This window comes from Notothenia coriiceps, unplaced genomic scaffold, assembly GCF_000735185.1.
Source record: "Notothenia coriiceps isolate Sejong01 unplaced genomic scaffold, NC01 NC01_scaffold00037244, whole genome shotgun sequence".
NCBI lineage: Eukaryota > Metazoa > Chordata > Actinopteri > Perciformes > Nototheniidae > Notothenia > Notothenia coriiceps.
In genome coordinates, this window is record NW_011369945.1 from 18,210,311 (window position 1) to 18,221,137 (window position 10,827).

The following is a 10,827-nucleotide window of genomic DNA, read 5'->3' on the forward strand; positions in this document are numbered from 1 at the left end:
CCCACACACACGAGCGCGCGCGTCTTTACCTGCAATCGCTCCGACGCAGGTTGCCACATATTCGCAGTCTCGCAGGTTCTCTGTGTCTCACTACAGCGTGTTCTCCTCCCGGGGTCCAGCTCACATCTGTGGGCTGTCTCGGCTCTTCTCTCTGTCCCGCTCCGGTCTGCGAGGCTCGGTCATGAAGGATGTGTTGCTCCGCCTGGCTGCAGTGCTGAGAGCCGCCGCCAGGTGGAGCTACCTGCCCCGTGGCGTTCAGGGGGTGCAGGGAAATCAAGGCTCCGAGCATGAAGAGTGCAGACAGTGAAAGTGTTGTTTTGAGCTGTTTTATGTTGGAAAATCAGTGTACTGCAAGTCTTCGGTTCAAATCATTTAATGACAGTTAATAATATGAGTACAATCACGAGACATAATCGAAATATATTAATGTATAAGCTAAGCTAATAGAAAGTATTTAAAATGTTAATTGCTAAGACATGGAGAATTGGATAAAGAATGTATTATTATTATTATTATTATTGTTATTATTATTATTATTATCACTATTGTTATCATTTTCTATTAATTATTTATTACTATTATGATTATAATTATTATTGCCTGTAAATTGTTGTGCCATATCACTGCTCATTTTCAATATGCTCACGTGAAATTATTACTTTACAATCTATTAAAACAATTGTTTAACGCTATCAGCTCTTTCAATGTTTTCAGGTTTACCATTTAAAATACTGCTATTAATTTTTCACCATGGTGATCTTATTTCCTTCAGCGACTTTCGGAATTGTATTCCTTTGTAGACCGCTTACATGCACAAAAAACATATATAACCGACTAGAGGAAAGGGAAAACCCCAAAAGGCATAATAGTCCCTCTTTAAAGCAAACTGAGTTCCTTAAATGGTCTCCACCCTAAATGATTCTCTGTAATACTTATCTCTTGAAAATAAAAATGACCATCTTCTCCAGTGACATAGTGGTAGGAAATGAGCTGCTAAAACAATCAAGCAGCCAATATAATACATATAGAAGTATTCATTTTCGTTTAATGTAAAATCAACATGAAACATGAATGATTTTTCCGCTGGCATTATGATATTGAGCTTCATTATTTATTAAAAAAAAGACTTCAAGGCCTCAGAGGATGAGTCATCCAGACCGAAGCAGCCAGCCAGCGCAGGAATGCAGTTAAAATGGAAATGATCTTATAAAAACTTAACATAAATAGCGTGGCATTATTTCAGTGGTTGGTGGTTTTTGGAAATAGTGGTTTGTTTAATTTCTCCATTCTCATTATTCCCAAGTTTCACAAAGGCGGCTGGACAGAGTCTCTGTAGTCGTGCAGACACATTTTGATCTGCCTAATCTTCTCAATAACAAGTCAAGTTGTACCAAAAACAAGCAGTCCTCCTCCCGCCTGATTTCAAATAAGCTAGGTTTTTGTGACCTTGTTATTCTAAAAGTGCGGTCTGGGAATCCGCTGAAGCATCATGCATTATTTGTGGGAAATGTTGAATGAATTTATTCTCCTGCTTCCAGGACGCTTTGACCGTAAATCCTGAAATATGAAAAGTGATATAGTTTCTGATGAAACCACAGCCAGGAGAGACAATCTCAGTTTATCAAAGGGAAGGCCTTGAAGGAGACGTATAGACTCTCTGTCAAAGCTATGTTGTGTTCAGGGACCCGTGTCAGGCCAGTTTGGGAATACTCTGACCCTCCAGGGCACACAGGGGTCAAAGGTCAAGCACAAGGCCTCCAAAGCAAACCATAAGCAAAGGTGAGAGCCATCAATAACATCTGGTGCTTGTGTGTGTCTGTGTGTGTGTGCGTGTGTGTGTGTGTGTGTGCGTGCGTGCGTGCGTGTGTGTGTGCGTGCATATGTGTGTGTGTGTGTGTGTGTGTGTGTGTGTGCGTGTGTGCGTGCGTGTGTGTGTGTGTGTGAGTGTTATATGTAGGTGTGTTTCTCAGTCTGTATTTAGAGATGTTTACATGAGGAAGCATCGGATAAAGCCTCAGGTCACCAGAGTGTGTTCTCATTACCAACACTCCATAAAAGGCTTTTCCACGATGCAGTCTGGTGGGTATGACCTTGGGACTTTGTAGAACACAAAACTGCTGTTGATTCTTCTTTCTTGTTGGTTTTGTTTCATATTTTAAAGAAATACCAAAACAATAAACAGGACCCATGCATTCACAACAATTAGATAAGTTCAGACCAACACTCATTGCAGTATGTCATCTAATCATGGCTGCATGGGTTAAAGGAAAACTGCCTTACTGACACCATATTTTGAAATAAAATGGTCACTAGTTTACGGAGAGTCATCTTTCTTTGTCCCTTTTGAATCATGTCATGAATGAATGAATTCATGTTTGTTAGATCATTTTGAAGGTCAAGAAAGTCAAGTTTGCGCTAAAACTGTTAAAGCATAATGCTGCGTTCACACCGGATGCGATGTTTGGGGGCGGCGCGATTACATGTAAAGTCAATGCAGAGACGCGGACAGACGCGAATTCGCTCCGACGGCGCGTATGAAGCGGTTGTAGCGAATGGCGCGGCCTGATTGAGGCGACTGGAGGGGGCCGCGACAACCGCTCGAGTTCAATTTCTTCAACTCAAGCGTCAAATTCGCGTGACGCGATCTCGTGGTAGCCAATCAGCGGTGAGGATCTCAGCCAGTCGTCACTGATGTTGAACCAGAAAACCAAAACATCAGCCGTTAGCCGTTAGCTAGCTGTTAGCCCTCAGAGCTCACAGCTCCTCATATCTGTTCAGAAACTAGACAAAAGTTAAACAAGTACAAACCACAGACTGTCTGTGTCATGGAGAATACAGTCGCTGGTTTATTTATGTCTGTATGCTGTGAGTGTGGACGGTCGGAGCATATACAACGTTAGCTTAGCCTGATCGATCCGATCTCCATTCAGAAAACACGCATTTTAAAAGCTTTTTCCCCTTCGTCTGTCTGCAGACTTGTCAAAGCATTAATTCATGGTTTTTACTAACCGGTATCAGTATGTTGTTACTTCGGCATCATTTTGAAACGTGTATTACAATTAACTCACGGTCAAATATGTTAATTGTATTGTAGTTGTAGCCCCCAAGCCAGCGCGTCTTGTTTGAATGATGTGAGTAAACAGCTGACAGCCGTGGTGAAAGTCGAGCGATTAGAGCGAAGCGAATATTCGCATCGCGTCCGGTGTGAACGCAGCATAAGACTGTTACAATACAGAATTAAAAAGACTACACAACCAGAACTAAAACACCTGGGTTTGGTACAGGGATGTACTCTAACGGTCACCATGACTTGCTTGTTCATTTACTGCTTTTTAGTTGATAAAAACACTACAACAGTTGATAAAAAACATCAGATAACGTTGCATTTGTGTGTGGAACATACAGTAGCTAAGTTACCCAGCTGGCTAGCGCAGGTGACATATACGAGAAAGGAGATGTAGTTCACTAAGCTGTATCTCACAAAACTAAATGGAAGGACTCGACTTTCAAAATGATGTTTTAAAGAGGCCCTGTTGTGCTTTTTGGGTTGACCTTTTCCTGTAGTGTGTAATACAGGTTTTAGTGCATGTACTGTAAATGGTCTGCAAAGGCTGAAATCCCTGTGTTCCCTCCATTAGACTCCTTTGTTTACCTCTGGAACATAATGACATCACTATGTTACACTCACACTTCTATTGGCTAGTGCTCCAACACATTGTGATAGGCTAAGGGGTTGACCAATTAAAGTTAATTAGAAGTGGGAAGTATTAGGAAATGGAAATACTAAGATTGATTACAAGTACCTCAAATATGTATTTTAGTACGGTAATAAGTACATTTACTTCATTGCTGTCCAAAAGTGCCCACATAAGACGAATGTAGTGCAATGTTCCCCCCTGCTGTCGTCACTGCAGAACAACAACAACACATGAGACACACAGACGCCTTCTGTTGTTCACTTGAATCTTTATTGTTTACATCATTCAACATAGATAATAAGTGACCATGTGGCCAATGTGTTTAAAATGAGAGAGAAATCAAATGAGCTGAGCCTATTGGTAAAACATTGCTTGACCTTGAGAGGAACAACACAGCTGCACGGACAGAGCGTTTTCCAATGGCAGGACACAGAAGCACATTTAAATCACCCTCCTCTTCTTCATCTTCCTCCTCCATTACATCCACCCTAAAGCCAGTAAATAATCACCCAATTCAACACCGTCAATACTAGAGGTGAATGTGTACACTGATTAAAACCAACTATTTGTCTGTTTCTTGAGAGATATACCTACCTATTATCCTAAATATCACTGATATACATACAGCAGGATGGTAGGGTCACAGTACTTCTGTAAACTTTCTTTACTAATCATACACCAATGAAAAAACTTGCATGTAAAGACGATATGTATTTTAAAAAAAGAAAAACTGTGACTAGTATTTTTATACATGTGTATATTTCCTCTACTAACCACAAATCACCCCCTCCCAAAAAAATATTTGGTACAATCTTGAGAAAAAACAACAACAACCAAGTACAAAGGATTTGGAAATAATACAGAGAACATCTAATCTAACCATGCACGAAGTAAGGCAACCTACTGCAGATTTTTTTTTTTTAAGATATAGAAAAAGATACAGTGTATGCACCGAGAGGAGTGCATCTATGTCTACCACACCATCAGCGCTGCCTGCTGAGATTACACGTAGAAATGTTGGGCCGTGGGTCGCAGACAGACAGTCTAAAGTCATCTCTCTTGTACAGCAGAGCTTACTGGTAGTGTCGTCAATAACTTAATGCATCGTATGCTACAATAAAGCCTTATCGTGGACTTTGACAGGAAAATAGATGTATCAAATTCCAGATTTTTTAAACTACAGAGTATGTTTTTTTTTCCTAACTATACATTCAATTTTGTTCTGCTGTTGTTTTTTTTCTTAAGAAATACTTCAAGATGTATACTGACGTTCTGTTTATATATGTGTGTGTTTGTGTGTAGCTTGTGAAAGGATGGTTGTGTTTTACAAATCCTTGGTCTTGATGAGGGTGACCAGAGGCTTGTCGTCAGGACTGTAGTCCTCGTAGGCGATGGGAGTCGCATCGTACATGGCAGGCTTGGCCTTCTTGCCAAATCTAAAAAAAATAAAGCATGACAGTGCTCGTTAGTACATAGATGGACAGTAACTAAGTACAATTACGCATGTACTGTAGCCTACTTACTTAAGTACAATGTTGCACTTGAGTATTTCCATTTAAGCTTTAGTAAGCCTACTATTCAGATTCTGCATTTGATACATTTCTATCATAATGTATTTATAAACTAACTGCACTGCAAAAACGCCCTGTCAAATTTAAGGCCAAACGTTCTAGATATAAGCATGCTTGCACTTAAAACAAGCACATTTGGCTGCCAGTGCAGTAAGCAAATTTCACTTGATAAGATGTCTTAAAACAAGTCAGGCTGTCCGACTGTCATTATAGCACATAAAATCTTGAAATAAGATTAAAAAGACTAATTTCAAGCAATCTAGTTAAGCCTATTTAATGCAAAAGAAGCCTATTATCACTCAAAACTAGGGTACTTTTAGCATCATTACTTGAAATAAGATTAAAAATACTAATTTCAAGCAATCTAGTTAAGCCTATTTAATGCAAAAGAAGCCTATTATCACTCAAAACTAGGATACTTTTTAGCATCAAATTATTTAAAATGAGATTTATGAATTTAGGGAGGCGTGTGGCGCAGTGGGTAGTGTGTTGTTGTTAGGATAAGGGGGTCACAGGTTCAAACCCCACTGCAGTCAGCATGTCGTTGTGTCCCTGAGACACTTCACCCCAAATTGCTCCTTTGGGGATGGCCCACAGTATTGAGTATGTAAGTCGCTTTGGATAAAAGCGATAACATGTAATGAAATTCTTGTTAGGGAGCTAAATTAGAAAACATGCTCTTAAAATAAGTAAACATGACAATTCTCTCAAAACACGTTTTTATTAAGTCAGTCCTGAACCAGCAGGATCATTTTTCAAATGAACAAAGCTCTTCAAAATGTATACATCCTCATAGAACTGACAAAGATTGGACAAAGAAGTTCTCTACTTTTTTGTGAATTCTCCCCATTCAGCTATTGCTTTTTTGTACGAATGAGTAAGGTCACGCTCGTGAATACTGTCCTTCAGTACCTCAGTCTGGATGACGGATAAGAGAACACATTTGGGGTAGGTGAGGTGGAAGGTGTAAAAACACCCCATCAGGATGAGTGGAGCCTCGTGGATCATTTCCTTAGGTAGGATCATCAGTGTTATTTTGCCAACAGCCAGGAGGAGGTTAATAGAGTCTAGGATGACTGGACTGGTGATGGGCCGTTTCTGGAGAAACGTATTGGGGTCCTCGGATGGCTGAGAGCAACAAAGTAGAGACAAAAAGTAGAACAAAATTAAACATCATGGTATATCAAGTTTTATTTCAGTTTAACTGATACTGACTCAGACTCACCTCAAGAACATGGAACAGTGCCCTACTTCCTGACCCAAGATTGGGTGGGGCAGTTGGGGAAGGAAACATTGAGGGAAGTGCCTTCATCAAAGCTATGGCTGGTCCAGCTGAAAAACAATATGGATACATCAAATGCATTGTGCTTGTTTTTGTTTGGCAATTTAACTTTGACATTAAGTGTTGCGTAACTGAAAAGTAAGCACAAAAGCAAAAAAAAAAATCTGTGCAGAGCCCAAGGGAGTATAAGCTAATCATGGAAAAACTATGCTGTCGGTGAATGACAATGTATATGTGTATCCCTGAAGCGACATTAATCTTAATGTCACCTTGGAAAATTGTACATAAACTGGTGCTACTTCTTTTTTCAAAATTGGCCTGAATGTTGCGCTAAGACAGAGATCGTGGGATAACCAAAATCAAACGATTCTCCTAGGGATATTGAATGTGCACAGCGAAATGAATGAGTGAAATAAAAACCATTGCAGTTATTGGATCAGCAAACTGAAAGTTTGGCTGGATAGTAGGGGGGCAGCGGTCGGGGTGAATCTATAATATCATCAGGGGATATAGAAAGCACTTGTCAGTTGCACAAGAGAAAACAAAACAATAAGGGTCATCTGTATGCATGACAAAAGGTAGTAGTGTTTAAACCCTCTGGTGACCACTACTACCTTAAAACTACAATTTTGCCATAATTCAGTCATCAAAAAGGAGATCCTGTCCTATCAAAATAATGAAAATAAGCTAAAACAATCACATCCCATGCAGCCATTAAATGGTCACCCCCAACCTATATAACATCAGTGTTATCTATATTTGCATTATGCTTACATTTATCCAGACCCATTGGTGGCTTCAACGACTTGTTCCACACTCCAAAGAACAGCGCATTTTTGCAAAAGCTTTCCCATCTGGCTGATCTGGTCAGTGAAGTTCTTGTTGCCTGCCTCTAGAATTCGGCCCATCTCGTCCAAAACCTGAGTGTAAAAATCATTAGAACTTTGATACAGAGAAAACAGCAAACAGATGTTAGATGTCTAAATAATTAACAAGAGATTTACCTTTTAAGAGTGACACAGTTGTGTCATCAAATCTATCCATCTCACCATAAAGAAGCAATCTGTAATTTCAGGAAAAGACGGCCACTGTCATTTAAAAAATCAACCCCAAAAAAAAAATCACATTAAAAAGGCATCAGACACTAAATTGTAAAATTGCTGTGATTCACTATGAACTAGCTAGGTTGACATTAGCTAGTCTACCACCACCCTTTGCATTTTTAACTAAGTGCTAGCTTTTAACAGATACAATTACTGAATACCAAAAGAAAACTTATGATATTAACGTCGGCTAATTTTGTATTCCTTACAGACAGTATCTGAGAGTAGTTAACGTTAGCTAGCTTAATTTTTACATACCCCATTAGTGAGGTTAAGGTTAGCTAGCAACACGTGCTTCATAGTTAGCAAGAAATCTTCTAATTCACTAACAGTTATACGAGTAGTTGTAGCTATGTGTAAGGCTACATTGATAAGCACATATTTATGACTACAGCTGTGGGGATATTATTACTTTCAATTATTAAATGTTATTAATGATTTTAGCTATATTGTTGTGGTGAACTTAAAATGGTTTACACTCGGGTACACCCCCTCATGTGTAACGGAAGTTATGTGAATTTGCAGTTTTTTTTGAGAAAAAAATCATAAACTGGCTTACCTGGGACACATGGATGATTGCACATCGTGTTTACATATTGGGAGAAAGATGAAATGAAATAATAGAAAATAACAATGTGTGACGCCCCTCAAGGGTATAGCCTCACTCCAACTCCTAGCCTACTGATTATCACAATATCAAGTGAGCACACTATTAAACACCAGCATTTTTGGCGTATTCCCTGCATATCTGAACAATGAAATTGGTTATGTCCGTCCAGGGCAAACACACAGGTATGCTAACAGTTAGGCTACTTAGCGAAAGCAACTTACATTGGTTAAGCTTTGCTTGAGTTTTAACTTAACACAACTATGGGAACCAGGGGCCGTGGACGTAGGGGTGCTGAGGGTGCTGCAGCACCCTGGGAGTGGAAGGACAGGGGATCTGCAACTTCCACAAGATTAAATACAAATATAATACAAAAAAAGATGAATGTGAACAACATTCATAATTAAGTTAAAGATACCCCTTTTCACCCGGTTAACATTTTTCCATTTGCCCTGTACGATGGGCCGCCATGTAAGTGATGAAAGTGGGTGGGATGTTGGCTTATCAGGCCGCCCGCAGCTCCACAGCCAGCGATGAGAGAGAGAGAGGATAGGATGATGTAGAGAGAGGGTGCACCGGGTTACCGGCGGGATTGTGGTTTACGCGCTATAGATAAGAGTATAAGAATGATGTTGTTATCTACGCAATAATGTGGTGAGAGAGGCTCTGCTGTCCTGTCAGAATCTGAGCAGACTCTCATACGTGAGTGTACTATCTAGGACTCTGATGGTGGAATTTACGATTGTAGTCAACTTTCGCCTACCTTCAGTCCTGTACGCTCCGTGAGTTTCTCAGTTTCTGCCGGTCTCAATAGCATGCACCAAATTTTGATCATCAAATTTCCTGTAGAAAAAATTATTTCCAAGGCACTCTTTTTTACTATGATGGTTTTAGGATATGATAAACAGACTGGAGGTTGTATTGAACATTATAATATTCATTCCCAATGTTACTAATATGATGCACAGTTAAAACCTGACATTACAATATATGTTTGAAAACTGTCTAGATAGTCCGATCTTAAAAATATGCAATGAATAAATAACAATTGCATAAAATGAGGATATAAATGAACCACAAAATAAAGGTTAGCCTACATTTATTATTGGCTATGTAGGTAATTGGTTATGTTCAAACTTATTTGATTATTAAATGCAAACCGTTCTTTTTCACATGCGGTGTAGAGTATATTCCCTAGATCAGTCTCTGAGTAATTGGGCGTAAAGTGCACCAGATTGAAGCATTTACTAAATGTTAAAAAATCTTCCCGGGGGGTCCCCCCCGGACCCCCCAAGAGTGATGTGATAGTCCCCCCCCAATTAGAAATGTTCATCAATATACATACATTTGAAGCGCCTTTTTATATAAGCTGTCACCATGTCAATATGTTTTTCTCTTTTTGTAGTGTATTGGTCTTTTGTAGAGTTTTCATTGCAGTCTAAAATCTGTGCTTAGGGCCAGAAATTGCATAAACCGCGCCGTAGTGTCATCCCCCAGCAACCCCATTTGGAACATGTTCCCACGGCTATGCATGAAAGGAATGTATCATACGCAGAACAAAACCGTACACAAAAGGGAGGCAATAGTGTTCTTTCAAAACGCTGCAAAGAAAGACGGTTCCGGCGAGTTCTTCCCGACGCGCGAAAAGATATAAAGTATATATAGAAAGACGGTAAACGCTTTCCGCCATCCATTCAGAAAAAACTGTGTAGTAGCCAATGGGGAGCACCCTGAACGTGCCCCCTACCTGGGAGGTTTCGCCTGTCAGAATCTCAAACCAAAAATTAAGGAGTGCCAAACGAGTATACAGCTGCAGCGAGGAGCGAAAGTCTGATCATTGGAGAAGACCCGCGTGCTGGTGATCTGGTGCGGCGCTCGAGTTTTGATGGCAACCTGCGTCTGGAGTGGACAGGACGCCGATATGGAGGCGGCAAGGCACAGTGATAAAGGCGACGAAAGGAAGGGACAACAGCAAGACAAGGCGAAGAAAGCTGGGAGAGGAAGGAAAAGAGGGGCAGAAGGAGAGAACGATTGGATAGTGTGGAATTAATCTGTGGGAGTGAGTTGTGGAAGGTGCACCTGTCTTGATGAACTGGACCGCTTAAAGGAATAAAGAATCAGTGTGGGACAGTGGGATGTGATGTAGAGTGAAGGGAGAAACGAGTGAAGGTAACAATGAGGACCATCCTTGGGAAATGAAACTAATATGGAGGCTGAGAGGGAACGGTGCTCGGGGCAGCGGTTGGTGGGTCATTGCAAAAAACATTTATGAGCATCTGATGTGACGTCTCGTTCCTGCTGCTGCCTGTATTATTTGCTGAGTAGAAACGAAGGGTAAGGGTAGGAGATTAGAGAGAGAGTAGCGGGAGTCTAGAACTCACAAGTGTTGGTAGACGATCAGAGACATCTAAGTTGTGGCTCATGACTCTGTGAACTCGGATCTGCCCCTTGTCTTTAAGACGGCACCAGTGTTCCCTTATGGTCAGATTTAATAATAAGGCCCGCTCCCTTCCGGTATTCCCACGAAGTTCGATCTACGGTGAATTTAGGGACGGATGATCTCTGA

At 40.5% G+C, this 10,827-nt stretch overlaps 1 protein-coding gene and 1 long non-coding RNA gene across 2 annotated transcripts in view; both read right to left on the reverse strand.

Moving 5' to 3' along the window:
* Nucleotides 1–3,949: 3,949 nt before the first annotated feature.
* The window catches only part of LOC104965378 (delta and Notch-like epidermal growth factor-related receptor), a 41,497-nt gene continuing 34,619 nt past the window's right edge, over nucleotides 3,950–10,827 (reverse strand). The window contains exon 8 of the mRNA XM_010794334.1: nucleotides 3,950–5,134. Coding sequence (XP_010792636.1) covers nucleotides 5,023–5,134 — 112 coding nt within the window. The 3' untranslated portion in view covers nucleotides 3,950–5,022. The remainder of the gene's footprint in view (nucleotides 5,135–10,827) is intronic.
* On the reverse strand, nucleotides 6,525–7,625 carry LOC104964902 (uncharacterized). Its single transcript, XR_800480.1, has 3 exons — nucleotides 7,556–7,625; nucleotides 7,326–7,471; nucleotides 6,525–6,601 (listed from the first exon to the last, which is right to left on the reverse strand). It is a non-coding gene; the product is annotated as an uncharacterized lncRNA (long non-coding RNA).